This window comes from Musca vetustissima, unplaced genomic scaffold, assembly GCF_032173495.1.
Source record: "Musca vetustissima isolate MV318-11 ecotype Yass unplaced genomic scaffold, APGP_CSIRO_Mvet_v1 utg20295, whole genome shotgun sequence".
NCBI classification, from domain to species: Eukaryota; Metazoa; Arthropoda; class Insecta; order Diptera; family Muscidae; genus Musca; species Musca vetustissima.
This window is the reverse complement of record NW_026888215.1, coordinates 40222-63771: the sequence shown is the minus strand read 5'-3', so window position 1 is coordinate 63771 and position 23550 is coordinate 40222. Positions and strand designations below refer to the sequence as shown.

General features: G+C 31.7%; 1 protein-coding gene across 1 annotated transcript in view; it reads left to right on the top strand.

Annotated features, from left to right (window-relative positions):
- The first annotated feature begins 7028 nt into the window (after window positions 1-7028).
- The window catches only part of LOC133336012 (protein unc-13 homolog 4B), a 50114-nt gene continuing 33592 nt past the window's right edge, over window positions 7029-23550 (top strand). Inside the window, exons 1-2 of the mRNA XM_061544303.1 lie at window positions 7029-7127; window positions 22245-22527. Coding sequence (XP_061400287.1) covers window positions 7045-7127; window positions 22245-22527 — 366 coding nt within the window. The 5' untranslated portion in view covers window positions 7029-7044. The remainder of the gene's footprint in view (window positions 7128-22244; window positions 22528-23550) is intronic.

The following is a 23550-nucleotide window of genomic DNA, read 5'->3' as shown; positions in this document are numbered from 1 at the left end:
AGAGCGATTTTAAAATGTATCCCTTTTACTAGTTCACTTTTATTTTTGAATTAACAATTGGTTTCCGCAATTTTGTGAATGTTTACTATGTTTTTTTTTATTGGACAACATAGTTGGACAAAATATCTAATTGAAATTCAAATCAAAACAACATAGTTGGACAAAATATGTAGATATCAGCTGTACTCAATGGATGACATAATATATTGGCCTGTCTTTTTTGCAAAGGATTTTTCTCCAAACAGACAACATTAAGTAATATTCAGCAAATAACCGGCAGATTAGCGAATTTTCTAAACTTTTTTATATAAAACGTTTTAAAATCGCACTTTGGAAATCGAATTCTTGTCTATTGGTCATAAAACAGCTGATTCAAAAAATAGTGAGTTTGCAAAATTTTACTGCATAAAATTATTTCAGTAAACTTCAGTAAGTTTTTTGTTCTTGAACTGTCAAACTTGCACTCTCACTTTACTTTTACTGGGTTTTTGGGTAAACAGACAACATTTGGTAACAATAATTTGGAGTAGTTCAAATTCAATTTATTATTGTACGTATACAGTCGAATTCGGATAAGCGAACACCGGTTTATCGAAAAAATCGGTTAATTGAAACCAAAAAATTTAAACTAATATTTCGGATGAATTTTCAAACATTTTACTTCACTTAAATGAAATGCCGGTTAATTGAAAATCCGTATAAGAGAAAGACTTTTTTGTTGGAAAACACACAAATTTTTATGGACGAGGACCTTCTTCATAAGAGAAAAACAAATTACTGAAATTACGCGTTTTCGTTTAACCGAATTCGACTGTATATGTATTTTTTAGTTCATTTATTAGGTTGTAATTTGTGTTTTTCTCAAAATGATTCTTTCACCACTTTATACAACACACGTTTCTTACGAAAAAATAGTAAGCATGCCGATTTTAAAAGACTCGTAACTATATTAAAATTATATCTTTTTCACCCGGATTTTTTTACTTGTTATAACATAAATAATAAAATTATTAAGAAATTTTTGAAATTATGATATTTTTATGGATGCCGCCCTTAGGAACAAAAAAAAAATTGGAAAAAAAATTTAATCAAATACTCTAAAGGACCATTCATTTATAAAAAAATCAGTGAAAAGAAATTGACGATTTTCCCATATTCGGCATATAGGTGAAAAATAAGCAAATTTTCGACTTCATTTATAAAAAATCAGTGTTGAGTGGGTTTACGCAATAAGAGGCATGGTTTTATTCTCAAACTTTTTTAATCTATTAAGTGAGTGTAATAGCCATCCCGAGTATTGGATAACTGTTTCCCAAAGTCGGCATCAAAATTTATTATTGTAATATTTTCATAAAATAAATCAATTAATTTTTTTTTTTGGCACAATAAATAAAGAAAAATAATAAGCAAATCAGTCAAATATAAAATTTTTCTTCAATTACAATACGATATGCCGACTATTGGAACGTGGCATGTCGACAATTGGAAACTAGTGCCGACTATTGGCAAAAAAGCACTATTTCACCTAATTGTAAATTTGCTCAACGTTAATAAAAAATAATTCAAAATTTGTTTATGCCATCGGGTAATAAACTAAATTTCGAATCAAATGAAACAAAATACAATATTGTGGAAAAATGCTCCGGGAGTGGCGGAAAATTTAAAATACGTAAATCCTTAGAGAGCCGAAGAAAAACTGGGCAATGTGAAATATAAAATAAATATCGAGTAAACAGACACAGCTAATCACAAATGGTGTCTTTTTTTGTAAATTTTGCCGTTACTTCACGTATCTAAGTAAAATTAATAAATAAAAAGTAAGTAAAGAGTTATAAATATTGGAAAAGGAACCGATTATCTATTTAAATCCAACAAGAAAGCACATGTTCGCTAAATGTATACGTCTCAACAAGTATTGTTAAGCAACTTCATAAAAAAAGATGAAATTTTAACTGTTCACAACGTAATACAATGTATGGACAATATTGCCAAATTTTTAACATAACTGCCTATGTTCACCATTTTATAACTCGGGAATTATAGTATATCAGAAACATTTTAAATTTTCGATTAATTGATCTGTCGTTGCGAAGTTTTGATTAAATGTGTCAGGTTCCACTGATCATCTGCTGACGGCTTTCTCGCAGTAGTTCTTACGGATTTCGCCACTGAAGTAGCAAATAATAGGGCATACAGATCCCTCAATCAGTAGATTGGACGACTGCGACCATCCTCGAGCATTTTGTCATGGAACCCAACAAAGAAACGGTATGGACATCAAAAAGTTTTGAGGTTTACGCAATTTTACATTTTGTTAAATAATTTGTTTTTATGGAAAGGAAGTCATAAAAATATTTCTGAAAAGTTCTGGATTGAGTTAAGTTCAAGGAATCTGCGTATGAATTATTATTAACACTGTAGAATATCATCTACTGCACTTCTTGGGTATACCATTAACTAATTATAATTAAACAAAAAATACTGGGGGGTGCTTAAGTTTTGGCCGGGTGATACGGTATTATAGTATCCACATTATTTATACCTCTGAAATAACATATATTTATTATCATGGTACAATTATAATAGGTAACAGCAAAACCCAGCTGATTTGATTCCAACGTAATACTAGTGTCAATATGACAAATATATGAAGTAAATTAATAAATGAAATGAATTATGTTTTTAAAAATCACCCAACAGGAAAAACATTTTTTTAATGTCCTCTCGTATTCAATTTACTCAATATGCCTGCTGGGAAAGTTTGAGGAAGCAAATCTTTCTTCATGGAATAACTCACAATTCCCAGCATTTTCATATGTATTACACATATAAGTGGCAATGGCTCAATTATAGTAAAGACGTGGAAGCGAAAGAAATATAAATTTGATTGATGATGATTTTCATTCATGTTTTTCAATTTTATTTTGAGGATTCGAAAATATATTTAATTTTTAAAATAAATAAATGGTCTGTTCCCGTACTGCAAGAATCTACTTGATTTTAATATTTTCTTCGATAACATAAAGGAAAATTTGTTATCGTAGTAAAAAGTAGTAGATTCTTGCAGTACGGGAACAGACCAAAAATTTGTTGATAATTTGTTTGTTTGTTTACATTTTTCTGTCAAATGACGTTGACACTAGTATAACTTACAACAACAAATTTCCATGTCGTTGTTGTATCGTTTGTTGTACAATCGTGGTTTCGTTCTTGCTTGGAAAGCACTCAATGACGAATTCGATAATACTCGTATTTTAGTAAATCGTCAGTTGTCGTCGTTGTTTAATATTCCAATCCTCCACAAAGAAACGATCTCTGGTTTAAAAGATATTCGGTGCGGCATTAATAGCTGCATGTTGACTTACAAGGTTCCAACGGATCAATGGGATCCTATCCTTGTTTTTGTTTGTCAACAATGTTTGCCGAGAACTACCCAAGCTTTATGGGAAGGAAGTATTAAAAACAAATCAGCTCTTTCATCGTGTGTTTGGATAAGTACGGGGACACATCCATTCCTTCGGATAAATCGGTAAATACGGTTAGCAAACTTGTTTCTAAAATTTCTTCTTCGCCTTCAATTCGGAAACATTGTTCTATGTCATGAGAATTCAACCGCTTTCATTTGTGTCGCAAATTTAAAGAATTTCCCCCCACAAAATAGATTTGCAATCGTAAAGCGCCAAGATCGGTGCATAAATTCTTTGGTAACGGGACATAAACTAGTCAATTGTACTAGTAAGACTAATTGTTCGAAATGTGGCCAACGTCACCACACTTTATTACATCGCGAGGCAACCGAAAAGTTCGATTCCGGTTGAGACTCCAGCAGTTTCGTCAAGCTCTACAAAACCGTTGTTGTCAGCTTCTGGCCCAGCCTTTCGTCCTTGAAATTTATATCCTCCACGTCGGTTGGAGTCGAAAATAAATCTAGAAATCTGGGTAATACCAAACATAATAAATTAAATTTGAAAAATATGTCTATGAAAAATTTGTTAAAATTTATTAATAAAAATTTAATGGAAAATAATGTTGCAAAGCGACTTTCGGAAAATCTCGCGACAAGTGCTGATGCGTCCTATTTGGCCCAGCCCTCGAATATTGTTTCGGGAAAATAATAGCTCGATTGAAATCCGAATCTGTAACTGCAGATTCATTTGCGGCTTCGTACTATTTTGTTTCGTGGATTTAAACTAACTTGATTGAAGCCCGAATCTGTTACTGCAGGTTCATCTGCGGCTTCATATGAACTATGTCTTGAATATTGCTTTCTTAAGGTCCGAATCTGTTACTGCAGATACATTTGCGGCCTCACATTACAAATTATCGTTGAAGCGGAGTTGGATCCCGAATCTGTTACTGCAGATTCATCTGCGATTCCACTCCCTACATTTTGCTCGAATTGCTCACACTGCACTATACTCCTGTCGTACCTAATACTTTTTTACTTGTATTGTTTAGAAACATACCTTGATGTTTCAAGGGGGCCGGAATGTTTAATTTAGATTTGTATAAAAATAATACTTTTTATTAACCCCTGTTGTGGTCTTCAATTATTCGTTAACATTTTTGCGCTACTGTTTATTGCAACCTTGAGTTAGCGCTTTTGACGTTTTAACGAATAATCAATTGTCAGTTGTTTTGCCGCCTCCTTTAAGTATCAAGGGGTACCATACTGTCATTCGGACAGACAGCACGCATATCGTTGCGCACAGGCATATCGTTGCCAAAGGTAATATTGTTTACCACCAACCAAACTATCAATAAACTATTGAATTATTATTAAGAAACTCTTGTGTTTTTATTCTATTCTCTATTTTCACGGTCTCACTACACCCCTCCCCTACGGTCCACTGCTCCACGCATTCGGCGTATCGACTCCCTTCGGCGGAGCCCCTCTGAGCAAAACACTATTGTTGTACAACTATGTACATTAGCTGTTAAGAAAACCTGACTATAATTATGTAGATAACACCCATAAATTTGAAAATTGCCATATATCGGGAAATTTTCCTATTGAGAAATATCGGGAAATGAATGACTTGGGTGTAAATTTTTTATGTAAATCGGTAGGGCTTAACGACTACTTTATGTTGGCCGTTAACTTACCGATGATTTTTTTTAATTAACGAAATTATTTTTTGCAGTTTTCGATAATCGTCGGAAATTCTGTCATTAAGCATTTACAGAATCCCACTACTGATTGCTAAATCTTTTTGTTTATAGCTACGATAATGCTTTAATATAATAATGGTAGGCTTAAATCCACGGACGCACACCTCTCAGAAAATTATGAAATTTTCATTACAAATATATGTTGTAATCAGTATCAGAGAGCCAACCTATAGTAAAAAAAACTTTTGAAGTTCGTCAAGTAGAACATTATGATTTTTAGTGATCTTTTTTAGCTATTCTCAAATGCGGCAAAAAAATGTCAAGTATAACTCTACGATTCCAGAGATTTTTTGGTGTTTAAGCATGTGGAATACAACCGCAAGTAACACTATAATAATGAATAAATGAAAAATCATTTAAATCATATTTTTTGAAGGGTTTCATATTAATATGAAAAAACTTCAATATTTAATAATTGTATATATTGGTCTGTGCCCGTTCTGCAAGAATCTACAAGATTTTACTATTTTCTTCGATAACAAAAGAAAATTCGTTATCGTAGTAAAAAGTTGTAGATTCTTGCAGTACGGGAACAAACCATATGTATGTAACACACATAGTACCTATAGGGGAGAGGGGGCACCTTTGAACAGCGCTCATAAAATCTTGGTTTAAATTTTTTCCGACCCGCAACCACATTTTTGTATATGGCAATCTTGTTCTCTATCCGCGTAAACCACTTTGGCTAGCTTCTTGAGTTGTCGACAAATTGTGCATGGGTGACCATGTTTTCGCAGTGTCATTGTAAACTTTTAATCTGTTGGTTTTAAGGGCGCAGGAAGAATTTTGTGATAGTTTTCTTTCGTGAAACAAATGTTTTGCATTCCAACAATCATTTCAAACATAACTAATGTATTTTTTAATATATATTTCCTACAAAAAAGTTATTATAAATTTCCGTAAAATACCACAGGTGGGGCACCTTTGAACATACCCAGTAAACTCCATTGAAAAATTGAGTTTTTAACTTTTGGCTTCGATTTCTCAAAAAATTCAATCAAATGGGCTAATAAGATTACGAAATTAGCTGTATTTTTCACTATATAAATTTTTGTTTTTATGTCATTTTATGTTTTAATAAATTTTGATCAAAAATTTTTAATTTTCGAATATCTTCGTATATATTTTTTAATAAATAAATGCTTTTCTGATTTATATGAATACAACACATATATATTTGACCATAAACACTGTAAAAAACCATGCCGTTAAAAAATACCAAGCTTTGACTTCCTCCATTAAAACAGTAATAAAATATGTATATAAAGCTTAAAGTATATCATATGTATATTCATTTTAAAGGTTACATATGTACCTATTAGTTAAAACTTATAAGAAACCAAAAATTATAAAATAAAAAATTTGTTGAGGCTTGAAAGAAAAAAGTGTTCAAAGGTGCCCCCTCTCCCCTAATTATTAACATTGACCAAAAAGACTTTAAACGCCACATTCAAAATTGGCAATTCGTTTTAAAGTTTTCCAAAATCTGATTTTATCTGGTAACGCCGATTATCTCATTTCGTTGTCACATTTCAATAAAAAGCATCAACAGAAATCGTGATGTATATGACTAGAGTTGTGATTCATTAGTCTGGTACTGTGACTTACTATGAATCATTTCTATACTAATTTTACATTGCAAATGAATCTACTGCAAACCATTCAAACCGAGAAGCAGAAACTCGTTAGTTACGCCTATATTACATACTTGTGCACTTGTGTGTGAACTGCCACCTAAAAAATATAAAAAAAAGTTTGTGAAGTGTTTCTACCAAAATAGCCAATTCGATATAGAGTTGCAGAGTGAAATTGATAAATATACGTAAATTATTTGTCTTCAAACGAAAATAAACATATATATATTGCCCAAACATGGATGAAGAAAAAATGTGGAAAGGTTTCTATAACAAACTACAAGAAATGAAAATGAACCCACCGACGGAGCATGAACACAGGTAAATTTGTCATTGTGTGTGAATAATTCTAATTTTGAAGGTAAACCTTTACATTACGTGAATGACAATTGTAAAACATCGTTCGCAAAGAATCTCAGAATGAAATGAAATTAGTTTTTAATATTTATGCAATTGATATTGACTACATGAATGAGTAAACATAGACCACCAAGCTGATGATAATATTAAAGCGCCGTCGCAACTTTGTGTATAATTAGAAATAGGCCGACGAAAAACATAAACAAAAGATTGATCTACAGTAGTATGGCACAACAATGAATCAGTTACCAGACTATCCAGGTGGCGTTGTAGAACAAAGCAGAAGTACACGAACAATACTTTTGTTTAAGTTGCTATTTTATGATTTTAAATACTAATCTTATATGTTTCTCTTGTTATTATGCACAATATGCCGCTTGATTGTTGTAAATGAAATATTCTAATCATTTTACCACGTCTTGTACCATTCATTAAACGACAATAACTATGTTAAATAACACAATCATTTCAACAATTTGTACATACATATATGTTAGTATATTTTGTTCACAAAATGAATATAAGTTGACATTTTGGAATTGAGTATTAAATCAGTATGTGTTAGCATGTTTATGTCTTGTTGTCAAATGTAAAAATAGATCTGTTTGTTTACTCGATATTTGGTAACAATTGTTACCATATTACTCTCAAGTCAGAGAGCAAGTTTGACAGTTCAACAACAACAAACTTACTGGAGTTTACTGAAAGAATTTTATGTAGTAAGATTTTGCAAAATCAGCCATTTTTGGATGAGCTGTTTTATGACCAAACACAACAATTATTCAAAACATATTTTCAATTTGTAAAGTTCAATTTGAAGTTTAGTTGTATAAAAATTACAGAAAATGGAAGAAATGCAAAGTTTCATTAAATTAGAAAGTAATTCCTTATATATTTTTAGGCAAGTGCCAGATATTTATTTTCACAAACGTAAACAAATTTGACAACAATCAATTGATTTTCGACAGCATTGCCATATTGAAATTGCATAATTCAGTATAAATTCAAGTTTGATTTTCGACCTGTTCCCGTACTGCTAGAATGTACTAGTTTTAAATATTGTAACAAATTTTCCTTTATGATATCGAAGAAAATAGTAAAAATTAATAGATTCTTGCAGTACGATAACACAATTTGTGTATTAACAATACATATAAATAGAATAAAGTACAATTTAATTTTCAATTAAGACTGTTAATGCAAATTAAGACTGTCGTCTGTATTTTCACAAAAGTTACCGAGACATTTTAACAATATGTCAATACAATAACAGCAGGATGCTATTGAACATAAAAAGGATTGAACATATACATTTTGATTATGATTAAGCCTATGAGTCTTGATTTTTTCGTGACCATAGAACTATTTTGTGTGGACAAATTTAATGCAATTATACTAAATACAATATGAACAAAATTTGCGTCGCTAGATCCTTGCATTCGGCAGATACAGTACATTATTTCTGAAAACTAAAACTAAATGTAAAATCGTTAAAAAATCCCTTTAAATTATTCCAAAAGTTATTTTTTACAATAATCAGAAATAACTCTGAGGGTACCTCCCGTACCCTGGGACAGCTTCGATATTGGGGCACATTCCGCAATGACGTTTTCGATATGAAGCTCTCATTGTACATCACTAGCTATACAAAGTACCTTTGGGATAGATTCGGCAATTTAAAGTGAGGTACAATCGGCCATATACAGAAAGTTATATATTATTAGTTTGGGGAAAAAGAAATCCATTATTATTTTTTGTGTGTAAATGGTTTTAAATAATGGTATTAAATACGACATACCTCTGCGAGGTGCATCTTTAACATCAAAAATCCCTGAATGGAATCTACGAAACTAAAATTGTACATCGGAACTATAAATACCAATCACAATTTTAGCAGCTTGCATTTTCGCCTTTGTCAAAGAAAAACTGTAAAATGTATCGAATTTTCTTTTTGTTCACTTTAATTTTAAACACCCCCTAACTCACAACTAAATGTACCAAACAAAAACCGCAAAATAAGGCGGTTTAAACACTAGGTGTGTCCGGTTACTTTTTCAGTAACATTTACTCAGTAAGTTCTACATCAGATAATACTGAGAAAAGTAAACAGACAACATTTAGTGGGATTCAGCAAATAAACAACTGATTCAATAAAGCATTTTTATTTGCGCCAAAATAAACAACCAAACAAAGGACAGTCCGTTTCCACGACAGAGGGGTCTACGATCCGAAACGACCCGAGTCTTACTCGGCCAACGTCTGCCACCTCAGCCCATTGTGTAAAAGCAATAGGGCTGCTACAACAACAACCAAACAAAGGACGAACACAATTAGTTGTATTTGGCTTAATATTAAAAATAAAATGAACAATAAAAGAAAAATTATGGGCTTAATTTGGTATGCATCAATACATTGCCCTCTTTCTGGAACTTGCCTAAAAATATAAAGAATTAGTTTCTAATTTAATGAAACTTACGAATTTTCTTCCATTTTCTATAAATTTTATACAAATTAATTTCAAATTGATCTTTGCAAATCATAGCATAATTACACAAGGTAGTCTCATGCAGGCATATGATTCCAATTTTTTCATAATTTTACTATCCTCCTTCGAAATGTACGCACAATACGTGTTCAGTTAATTATGTTTACTACTTTGAAGTTTTCAGCCTCTATAATCTATAAATATATTTTGTAACATCTAGAGTTATATCTTAAGAGCAATATTAATAAAAAATGTATATATTTATTTACGGAAAGTATTCATTTTTAATTGTTTTAATAAATATGTCAATCAACTTGCATAAAATTGTATGTAATTTTTTTTTCAAACAATTTAAAGTTGATAGATGAGTTCCAAATTAAAAACTATATTCTGTAATTATGGTCATAAAACAGCTGATCCAAAAATGGCTGAGTTGTTGAACTGTTAAACGTGCTAAACATGAGAGGCCACACTATCAAACAAGCAAAATTTGGGCAAGAGTGTCATTCAAACGTGCTAGCGTGTGCACCGCTTCATGTTCGTCATTCATCAGGCAACCACGAAAATATTCATGGCAGTAATCGATAAAAGAACTCACAATCGAAAGTAATAGTGTGCACTCCGCTTACTGCTATACCTTGAGTATCGATAATACCCAACACTCTGTCCATGCTGTTAACTTCCGTTTTCATTTTTCATATGGCAACCACAAAATATAAAAAAGCTCAAATATATACGGAAGTTACTCAAACCAAAAAACAAACCCAATTTGTGGCAAAAGTAAAACGATTTTATTATATATATATATATATCCTAAGTTATAGATTTTGTAAAAATATAATTATATTTGTTGTCTCCCATCTAAAATTTTTTTATAAATTCGGTTTAAGAGGGAAAATACCAATGCTCTCTCAAATTGGGTCTGTGAGTTGACTCAATTTGTTGGCTATTCCATTCATTTGTCTATGTTGGTATCTTAGTTACTAGAGAGACCGACATCACTGGCTAAATTACGATGTATAACAGTAAGTGGCAACATGTTGTGACCACTCAACTGTAAAGTTGGTATTGTACGTCGTTAATGGTTATGGCTATGCATGGGTCAGAAATTCTTGTCGCAGCAGTACGGTGTAACAAAGGTGTTTGATGGCAAACGTTGCAACTAACTGATACATACACATTTAGTTTGTTTATGTTAACTTGTTTTGGTATGCACGTAGTACCATAGTTTGTCGTTATAGCTGAAGCTAAAAGTATTTGTTGTTGAAAACCGACGGTAAAACCGAAAAGAACGTGAATTTTAAATAAAATCTGATGAAAATAAAACAGTGCGTGAAGGAGTTACGTGACTCTTTTTCCAAGCCCCTATTACCCTGTTGGCACAAAAGGTTATCATATTGAAAAATATTAATAATACAATCGTAATAATGGTTTATTCGCAGTTATAATCTACTTTCATTAAGCGGTTGTGTGTATGGAAAACATTGTGTATACCTCAATTCTGTCATGTTCATTAAAGAAAACAGTTTACTAATGTCGTTTTTACTACATAGGTTTATTAGTAGCAGAAGTTTATTATCTTTATGGATAATGTTTATCGTATGAAAATAATGAAGTAACGTTGTGCCTACAAGTAATTCTTTCAAAACAATGCACAGTGACACATGAGTAGACTTTTATGTATAGAATAAGTTACATACTTATTGTATACATGCATACAATATACAGTTTATACATCTAGTCTACATAGTGCAAGAATCTACTATTCTGTATTATTGGAGGTTGTGGAATAGACATATTAATTATTACATTAGGAAATACGTAAAAGAGTAGTAAACGTTTACCAGTAGTCGGCACGTTGAGAATTTACATAACTTCAATCTTTCGATAATCCGAGTGTGAGTTTTAAATTGTTTTTCAGCATAACATGGTATTTCTCGAAATTGCATTAAGTGTTCCACATAAAAAATAAATCGTTAATATTTTTTTAATAAAATTAGTTATATTTAAAATGTTAGTACATTTGTAATCTTTAAATATTTTTGGAAGATCGATTGTCGCTCAATTAAATTATTTAAGATATAAAATGCTACAAACTTTATGCTAGAATTATTATTAGCCCATTAGTGGGTAGAACTACTTTGAAAATAATTTTATATATTAAAAAGATTTTTGCTGGGTTACTTAGGTTACTTAAAATATGTGGAAATAAGACAATATAATCCCAAAATTATAGAATGAATGTCAATTTAACCATACGGTCAATAACCAAAGTTCAAAGTTAGCGTTGTAATTCATTAAAAAGTTGACTATTTTGCTGTTTATACCCTTCACCACACTGTGGTACAGGGTATTAGGTCTTTGTGCATATGTTTGTAACAGGCAAAAGGAAACGAAATAGACACATGGTTCCTTTTGAGAATATGCATAGAATCACTTTCTAAGTCGATTTATGCATGTCCGTCTGTCCATGTTGAATTTTAAACATTTGGCACAGCTCATCTGTTTGGTCCAAGGACGAACCCTATTGAAATTGGGAAAAATCGGTTCAGATTTAGATATAGCTCCCATATATATTTTCGTCCGATTTAATGTAAATGGTGTACTAAACGAACCCTATTGAAATTGGGAAAAATCGGTTCAGATTTAGATATAGCTCCCATATATATACTTCGATTTCCACGAAATTTGGCATAGCGTATTGTATTGAGCTTAGAATGATGTGTGTAATATTTCTTGAAAATCGGTTCAGATTTAGATATAGCTCTCATATATAGTTTCGTCCGATTTTATGTAAATGGTGCACCAAAGTCCCTGAAAATCATTCGATTTGCTCGAATTTTGGCATAGCGTACTACATTAAGTCTAGAATGGCGCGGTTTAGATTTAGATATTGCTCCCATATATAGTTTCGCCCGATTTTAGGTAAATGGTTCACCAAAGTCCCTATATATCTTTTGATTTCCACGAAATTCTGCATTACGTACTGAAATGAGGATAGAAATGGTACACCAAAGACCCAAAGTTTGGCCGATTGACACAAAATTTTGCATAACATACTGAAGATAGTATAGCCAAAAGTGTGAAGATTTGTTGGAATCCATTTAGATTTAGATATGCTCCCATATATAGTTTCGTCCAATTTTAAGTAGGTCCCAAAATATGGTCATTAGGAACAAAACCTGTTGAAATTAGTATAACCTAACCTGTGACAAGTTTGGTTGAAATCGGTTCATATTTGGATATACCTTCCATATCTATTTTCATCCGATTTTAAGTAAATGGTGCACCAAACTCCTCATGTTTGTAATATTGACATGAAATTTTGCACATAGTACAAAATTGAGCATTTTGATATTTTTGATATTTGCTTTATATCGATTTACATAATTTTGTTCCATTGTAAAAAACGAATGACATGTTTATGGATTGATCTAAGTCAGTTCACATTTAGATAAAGGCCACATATTTTAGTTCATCCAATTTCATGTTAATGGCCCTTCTGTTAGGAAGCATTCATTTAATATACCCATAGTGGTGAAGGGTATCATATAGTCGGCCCCGTCCGACTTTACTATTTTCCTTACTGGTTTATGTTTTGAATTAGTCTATACGAAATTGATCTAGAATAGTTTATAGAATATATATAAACTAAACTATAGAAATATAATAAACTAAATAAATAGAATATATATAAACTAAATAATCATGGATAGGGCGGTATTTTGACCAGTAAAAGTAAATAGGACACATCTAAGATTTAGCTGACTTACTCAGGTTGATTAAATAATGTGGATATATCACAATATTATCCCAAAATTATATTTTGAAGATAAAATGATGTAATTTAATCGATTTTAGCCTATCAAAAAAAAAAAATCTTACATTCGGTCAACATTTAAAGAATTGGAGTCCATCAGCAAAATAATAACTGTGATATAGACATGTACTAGTCAACATACCCTATATCCATGATCATTTTGTTTCCACTAACATATTTTTCGAAGAAAAGGTGCCTTTTGGAGTCAAAGGTGTCTTTCGAAGTTAAAAGTTTCCTTCGAGCGAATTTCTATCTTTATAGTTTTTATTTCGAATAACTATCTCTAGTTAATATTGAATTTTCTGGACAATTTTTATCTTTATTTATTATACAAAGGCTGACTTTCCCAATTCTAGGTTTACAGTACGAATTATTGCCAAGATAAAAAGATTTAACAGTATTTTCAAATTTTTTTCCTGAAAATGATTTATCAGACTAAATTTGGTAACACGAAGAAGTTTGTTGTATATATCTATATATATATATATATATATATTTTAATGTCAATGACATTTAAATTAAAAATGCCAACATATGACCTGTTTCATAAATACCGTTATATATCAAAAATTTACCGTTATAATTATCTGTTTTCACCCTTAATCTATGTCAACATGTGCTAATTACGTGACCCCCCCTCATATATGACCTGTTTCATAAATACCGTTATATATCAAAAATTTACCGTTATAATTATCTATTTTCACCCTTAATCGCTCTAGTACATAAGCGTTTTGAATAAAAAATTATTTAAAATAAAAATATTCCTAACGAATAGAGGGTTATTCGAAACACTTTTCCCTTCAGGTGTGTGCTAATTAGGTGACCGAAACTGTATATACTAGAATCCATTTTTAATTGATAATCTATCTAAAACAATTATAGTAACTTTGTTATAACTTTCGAATGGGTCAAGCAATTTTTTATTATTTTTGTAGGGAACTTATTTAGGTGTAAATTTTTGTAGCGCTAGATAACATGGGACTATATATATATATATATAAAACAGAAATACTTGTTTGTATGTTAACGAAAAAAGTGACCCGGTATAAAATTATAATATACATGCCGTTTTATTAAGGCGATCAGATTTTTTTAACGAAAATAGATGGTTGGCTTCAAGGAAAAATTAAACAATTTATTTGAAAAATAGATGAAATCAAGAAAAAATAAGCAATTTACTTAAATTCATTTTCGTATTTTAATGAAACAATTATTATGTATGAACAATAAATATGATGGAATATACCGATAACCGCAAATTTTCATTAGCATTTTTTGATAATTAACGAAAATATTCGTTAAGTCATCAACTAAAAGGAAATGGTTGGTAAGCCCTACAGACACGTATAAAATTTTTGTCATACATTTTTACATTAAAACTAGCCTAGGCCTGCAACTTCGTTATCGAATTTATTTATTAATTTATTTTCACAGAAAACTGCATATGTCAGAAAAAACTGTGCACACATTAATATCGACCATAAATTAAATTTAAGTACCATTTAGTACCATATTTCATTAGTTATATTTAAAATGTTAGTACATTTGTAATCTTTAAATATTTTTGGAAGATCGATTGCTACAAACTTTATGCTACCATATTTCATGATTCGAGCTCTAAAGGTTTACCCAAATCCAAATTTTCCATTTAACATACATTATTTCCATAAGTACCCTCTTCAACTATCTAACAAAACTTCCTGCATACCCCGATCATACACCCCCACAACGATTCCAAATTCCGATTCCAACTCTATTGGTTCACCCAAAATTAAAACTGTGCCAAATTTAGTACACAGTAGTATGAATTTCCAAAACTTCCTACATATTTCAATCAAATTTCATGATTCTAGTTCTATTGCTTCGCCTAAAATTCAAATTGTACCAAATTTAGTACCATTTAGTACCCATAAGTATTAATTTGTTAAACTGAATCTTGACCCTAATCCTACACCACTACAATGAACCTGACAACAAATTTCATTGTTCCCACTCTATCGGTTCACCCAAATCCAAATTGTACCAACTATAGTACGATTTAGTACTTTTCGTATACATAAGTAAAAATTTTCCAAAACTACGTACATATTTCAAATTTCAGGATTCCAGCTCGATTTGTACCTCCGAATTAAATTTATACCAAATATAGTACCATGTAGTACTTTCAAATCCATCTCCTTAAATAGACCCTACTCCCCAATCCCAATTCTCCATCAGTAAACCTCATTTAAAATTTAAGAGTTCTAGCTCTACCGGTTCGCCAAATACAAATGGTTTCACATTTAGTACTTTTCGTACCATTCTAGAACGAATTTCCAAAAACCCAGCCTTATCTGTCACCTTTGGACCAAGAATGACCCTCGCCAAAATTTCAAGATTCTAGCTTCAGCCGTTTCGTCTGGGCGTTGATGAATCGTTAAATCAGTCAGTCAACCACTTTACTCTTTTATTAGTATAGATGAAAATTATGTATTTTAGTTTTATCGATATTAGTCGGTAATAACTACACCTTTTTCAAATGTTATTCCAAACATTTCAATTGCAATTCGAGAATTTCATTTGTAATTCTAAAATTCAATTTGCAATTCATAACATTTCAGTTGTAATTCGAGTATTTTATCGGCAATTCACAACAATTCATTTGTAATATTAAACTTTTCATATGTAATTCAAAAAATTCCATTTGAATTTTTAAGAATTTCATTTGTAATTTGTATATTTTTATTTGAAATTCAATGAATTCAATAAAATTTTTTTATGTTGTGAAAAATAGTATTAAAAAAAATAAAACACACATATACAGTGGTGGTCACAGAATTAAAACACTTACTGTGGTAAACATTTTTTGATCAGCCCTCGATCAATTTGAAATTCAATGAATTCAATTTGAAATTCATAAAATCAGATGTAAATCATAATATTTCAGTTGTAATTCGTAAAAATTCATTTCAAATTCTTAACATTTTATTTCAAATTCGAATAAAATAAATAAATTGAACAATAAGTGGGGTAGAATTTTTTTATGTTGTGAAAAATAGTATTAAAAAAAATAAAACACACATATATATACATATATATATAGATATATATATACATGAGAAATTCATAAAATATATATATATATATATATATTTGAAAGTTGAATGGAATTTTATAAATTTTGAATGGAATTTTAGTAATTTCAAATGGAGTTTTATGAATTTCCAATGGAATATTACGAATTTCAAATGGAATTCTGCGAATTTCGAAAGGTGTTCTATGAATTACAAATGGAATTCTCGAATTGCAAATTGTATGTTATGAATAACAAATGGAATTCTCGAATTACATTTGATATGTTTTGAATAACATGTGAAAAAGGTGTAGACCTTGGATTTCGAAATTCTGATTGAACACAAAAAAATTATTTTTCATGGTCATCATTTGGAAATCCCAATGTCTCCTCCCAATAGCCAGTATCGATGTCGATTATTTTTCTCCTTTTTTGTTCTTTATTTTGAAATGTTTTCTATTTCTATTTTTTTTAATTTCACGTCGAATTAAAATTGTTGTGACATTTAATGTTACAATCACCTGGTTTGATACGGTTACCTTCTTAATATACCTTGGTTTAGATTTTTCTGTCAAATGACGTTGACACTAGTATAATATGCAACAACAAATTTCCATGTGGTTGTTGTATCGTTTGTTGTACAACAACACTTGCTGTTGCCTTCTATTACTATACCATGCATATGTATAAAAATTTATTAAATTTTCAAAAATAGTCATGAAAAATAATTTTGTTCACAATTTTTATTATTTTAATGCATTGCATATGTTAAATATGCATATTTTTTACATGACCTGTAAGCCTATTCCGTAACTTTTTAACACCATTCGATATTGTTTATTTCACAAAAATTTCATTTGTTTGTTTTATTGTTTTTACAATAACAAATTTAAACAATATCGATAGTTTTGGGTCCAATCGGATGAAAAATAAAAAAAAAATTCGTGGATGTTGACTGGGCTTCAGATGCAGCTTATAGAAAGTCTGTAAGCGGTTACGTCTTTAAAGTTTTTGGCTGCAAAAGTTCATGATGCAGTAAAAAGCAACAGCCTGTTGCAATATCATCCAGCGAGGCACTAGGCTTGGCAATCACAGAAGCTATATGGTTTGTTAGAATATCTTGATGCTATTAAACAGGATCAACCAGTTACAATATTTGAAGACAATCGTGGTTGTATTGGTATGTCATCAACTGAAGAAAGTAAGCGAGCTAAACATATTGATATAAGCTGGTAAATTAGAACTGAAATCAATTGTTACTAAAGATCAACTGGCTGATATATTTACAAAGGCAACAGATTAAAAAGGATTTAATACACAAACTGAACTTATGGGCATATCCGAATAATAGAAACCAAGCAAACGGAAAAATTTATTTCTAGTTGAAGAAAAACTTTTACAGAAAAATTGATTTTATCTAGAATATTCGATGCTATCATTTTGTAATTCCTTTAAAATATTAAATAGCGGTCGATCAAACTCTATATGTAATAAAATATCTCTAATCCGGACAATTGATTGCAATCCGGATTGCAATCTTATAATTACTAAAAAGTCTTTAATTTTTGAAGTGTACATGTACACTGGTGGCCACAACTAAGGCGACTGAAATTGCAAACAGTAAATGACCTGTAAAATAAAGTTACAATGAACGTTTTTTCAGAAAAAAAATATTATTAATAAAAAAAAGTAATGGAAATTTTGATTTTAAATACGGCAGCACATCTAGAAAATGTGCTTCCGTAATTCCTTGCATTCTGAACCTTTGGGAAGATGTTGTGTCTGTTTGTTTGTGAAACTCTTTTGATTTTGCTATCTATGTTACTCCAACGATTTTTCTACAGGGTAAAGATCTGATGATTGTGTTGGCCATTATAAAACCCTGATTTTTGACTCCCGCAACCAATCTTTGATATGTTTTGGTGTATGTTTGGAGCTTATTGGCAAGCTGAAATATCAAAAAAACGGTATATTTTCTTCAGCGAAGGGAACCATATACCTTTCATGAAAAGGTTTTAGTAGGTCTAATAAAATTCTTCGTCAAATTGAATTATTGGTATGGTCGTGACAAAAAACAATATGTCACTTAAGATATTGCAAGACTCAAATTTTACAAAATAATTTTCGGCAAATAAATAGTCATATTCCATATCCCCATTCATATCGTTCAGTGTACGCACAGAAATTCATAAAAAAGTCGACAACAGAATCTTTTCATTGGCTTTTCAATGTAGAATGAATGTAAAATTTTAAATATTTGAAAATTTGGTTTCTTATTTATAATTGTGTGTGTGACATACTTCTTTGTAAAGCTAATTGTAAACATTTTTAATTAATGGAAACGGTAGTTCAAATAATGCATTTTAAATTTAACAACAGGTTCACTCTTACAACAATATATTTTCGTTTTGCGTTGCAATGGTTTCCTTTTAGATCTAGTGATTTTTGGGATATTTAGGATAATTTTAAACACAACATCTCAATGAACTAAGGGCTTGGGTGATAATTTTTTTTAATGAATCGCTTTATTAAAGGCTGAGAAAAAAAACTTTTTAATATTTAATGAAAACCCAAGTAAATTATTTATTTTCAGAAATCAAAATTTTACGTTTTGTACTTTATCTCATCAATATCAACAGAGTCCTTCTAATATGTACAAGCTAAATGTTTCAATCCCTTCAATAATAAATAAATGTATAACTATGATTTTTTTCTGCAGATCGTAAATTATTTATTTTCCGTTTGTACATATTAGAATCGTTCTAATATGTACAAACTAAATGTTTCAATCCCTTCAATAATAAATAAATGTATGTGGCATCCTGTCGTTAAATATAAGTAATCAGTCAATGCGACAAACGATTCCTTTTGTAACTCGATATTCGCACATATTTGCATTGTAAACCAATGCGTTCCTTCTTCGTTCTCTTTCGCCACTGTTCCCCTTACGATTTGCGTTTAATTACATTTAATTTCATTTATGTTCAAGTATTATTTAGTTTAATAATATCGTTCAATTTTGAACCACAAGCTTATTTATTTGGGAAAATAAATAAGGTAAGAATCCCATAAGTGGTGACCCCGACGTGATCTTGTGGTAATTAAAGAAAGCAAAAAACTACCGTAAGAAGAACAGTTTTAAAATTGAACATTCGACATTCCTGCAAGGCAAATGGATGACGACAGTGGCTTATCTTCGGCGCCTACAGAGAACATGGCGAATGAATTTCATTGTTGATGCTGTATCACCCGGACAATTGTGTCAAGTGAGAGACCAATCAAACAGCGAGCTAAACGATTTGCGGGTAGCAAAAGTGGAAATGGGTAAGAAGCTCGAATTTTTCTTTGCGATCACGTTCTCGATCCCGCAGTCCAACCTCAGGACGAAATCAATCTCGAAGGCGCGACAAGAGCCAAAACAACAACGGTTCTTTTGAAGAATGTTGGTACCATCGGACATATGGCCGTAAAGCGCAAAAGTGTCGAAGCCCATGTAAGCACAAACAACACCAAGCGAATGAAGTGAGGTCCAGCGAAAACAATTGACATTCGAGGCCCGTGGATAATTTCGGCGAGAATTGTTTCACGAAGGGTCAAATATTTCGCCTACAAGTAAAAGACAAATACACCAAAATGAAATTCTTAGTGGAAAGTGGCGCCGACGTCTCAATATTGCAATTGATTGCGAAATCTTTCGATATCCGTCCCACCTCTATCGTCCTATATGCAGCCAATGGGTCTCCCATAAAGATCATTGGCGAAAAACGTGTCAAATTAGATTTAGGACTCCAAAGGATTTTTACTGGTCTTTCATCATCGGTGACGTGACCACACCAATCATCGGCTCAGATTTCATTAGATATTACGACTTGCTAATCGACCTTAAACGTAATCGCCTCATCGACAACTCCAGTGGCTGCAACTCGAAGCTTACGATAGCAACGATTTCCGACATCACAGTCATGAACACATTTATTGAAAACGATTCATTTGCCGACCTTCTAATCGAATTCAGCGGCATAACCATACTTTCACCACATGGCTCGAAAACGAAATCGACAATAGCCTATCGAATCGAAACAACTTGTCAACCCGTATTTTGCCGCACACGACGACTACCACCAGCAGCTGCAAAAAAGGAATTTGAGTTTTTGGTCAAAACCAGTATATGTCAACCATCAAAAAGCAATTTGTCAACCATCAAAAAGCAATTGGTTGATGTGCAGAAGGCATTCCACCAAATCCCAATATACGAAGAGGACATACCGAAAACCGCCATAAGCACACCCTTTGGTTTGTTTGAATTTAAGTTTATGACCTTTGGTCTCATCAATGAGATTTTCCGAGGAGTCGATTTTGTTTTCCCGTACATTAATGACATCTTCGTCGCGTCGCCAACATTAGAGCAACATCGGCTACGTGATAACCATCTAGCGATCAACTTAGCCAAATGTGAAATGGGTAAAGGTGAAATAACATTTTTGGGACACCTCGTCAACAGCGAAGGTATTCGACCATTACCTGAGAAAGTTGAACACATCAAAAATTTCCCACAACCAAAAACGGCGCAACAAATAAAAAGATTTCTCGGGATGTTGAATTTTTAGAGAAAGTTTTTGCCGCATGCGAAATCCTACCAAACTATTTGACAGGAGATGGTTCCTGGGACCGTACACCCCTCGTGTGGACATCAGATACTGAAGCCGCATTTGGTCGATGTAAAGCTGAGATGGCTAACGCAGCGCTATTGGTTCATCCTGTTCCAAATGCCGATATGGTCATATTCGTTGATGCTTCTGACACAGCGGTTGAGGCTGTATTACACCAGAAAATCGTCTTTCGTTTCAAAGGATCTCTTCTCATCGACTCACGTTTATGTCAGAAACGATTCGATCAAGCCATCACTAACACGACCGTATGATGGACCGTACTTAGTTTTGAAAAGAAATTCGAAATTTTTTACTCTTCGCATTCGGAATCGCAACTCTAACGTTAGCATCGATCGACTAAAACCATTCTTCTGTGCACCATCAGACGATACTGATACAACATCAGTCAACAACGTTCACAACACCCTACGGTTTAAGATGCGGAATTGGTTACAGACGTACCGAATGTCACCGATCTCAACCCAGATAAATCCAGCTCAACGGGCAATGACAAATCGGAAGCCGCTTCGAAGAACACTACTAGCGGTAGACGGGTTAGGCTTCCAGTTCGATTTAGATGACATTTTTCACCGCGGGAAGTAATGTGGCACTCTGTCGTTACATATAAGTAATAAGTCAATGCGACAAACGATTCCTTTTGTAACTCGACATTCGCACATATTTGCAATGTAAACCAACGCGTTCCTTCTTCGTTCTCTTTCGCTGGATAAACGTTCAACAGACAACACGCGCTCGCCACTGTTCCCCTTACGATTTGCGTTTAATTACATTTTATTTCATTTAATTTCAAATATTATTTAGTTTAATAAAATCGTTTAATTTTGAACCACAAGATTATTTATTTGGGAAAATAAATAAGGTAAGAATCCCATATGTATAACTATGCATTTTTATGCAGATCGTAAATTATTTATTTTCAGAAATCAAAATTAATTAATGTTTTGTACTTTATCTCATCAATATCAACAGAATCGTTCTAATATGTACAAGCTAAATTTTTCAATCCCTTCAATAATAAATATATGTATAACGATGATTTTTTCTGCAGATTGCAAGATGCGGATGGAGGTTTTTTTGAAAAGTTCGGATCTCTTCTACGACAAAAAACTGTTATTGAAGAATCTGACCTTCAAACGTCGTTGGCTCCACTCGAAGAAGAATCTCCCGATGACGAAGACAATTTTCAATGCGAAGAAAATGTTGATGCTTCACAGGATAACGAAGAATTCGTATGTACAGCTGATCAGACGATAGACTTGGTGACAGATGAGAACATCAATGAAATTAAGGAGAGAAAGGAGGCATTTTTCGAGAAATCAGTTGGAATGAATGTAAGTACATATATATGTACATATGGGAAATTAAAAAATTCTTTTAAAATTCCATTAAAAAAATTTGAATAATTTTTTTGCTGGCACATTCATGATTTTTGGTACATAGGTTAAGAAAAATATGCTGATTCTAAATCTGTTCGCGTTCACAAATTCGGATGCTGCGCACAAAAGTTATAGCGATTTTAAATCTTGTATTTCAAATATAAATTAAATGAATATCAATTTGTTGTAATTCGCGAATTTCTTCACAAACAGTTAATCACATTTGTTTTCTTTGCATACTTGACAAATCACATTGAATTACGGTTAAATTGGCGCGAAAATCAAATAAAAGCATGAAGATATCTTAAAATAAAATAAATTAATTTTTGAATTAAAACGAAACATTTTTTGAATTTTCGATTTTTTTAGTATGATTAAGGGAATACGGGTTTGCTTTAATCTTCTAAAATATGCGACTCTTTCTTCTTCAAATTATTTTAGATGATTATTAAATATCAGTAGATTCATCTGATAAATGTTTCGACTTTAAAAATGACTAAATATATTGCACTTACAATACATAAAAATGATCAATATTAAAAAGCATGCAGTTCGCGTTTTCGTTGACATCAATTTCTTCCAATAATAATGAATTTTTCGATGTTTCATTTAACGGCCAAAGTGTGCCGCTCAATGCATTTTACTATGCAAAAACACTAAAATGACTAAAAATGGCGCAACATGCATACGATTTTTATGCGCATCCGATTTCAGAAATCTCCTATGAAAATACACAAAAGGACACCTATTTTAAAAGGATCGGTTAAGAACCGCGGATGTGCCTCCACAATCGATTTTGGATAAAATACGCATATTATTCGCGTATAGATATATTTTTGACCTATTTTCACACAGATTCGCGAATATGATAACAGAAGAATGAATGTATGTGAAATCAATTCGAAGAAAAACGCGATTATACACGCGAATTTGTCAAAATAAGTTTTTGCAGTTTTTCTTAATTTCAAGGTACCTATA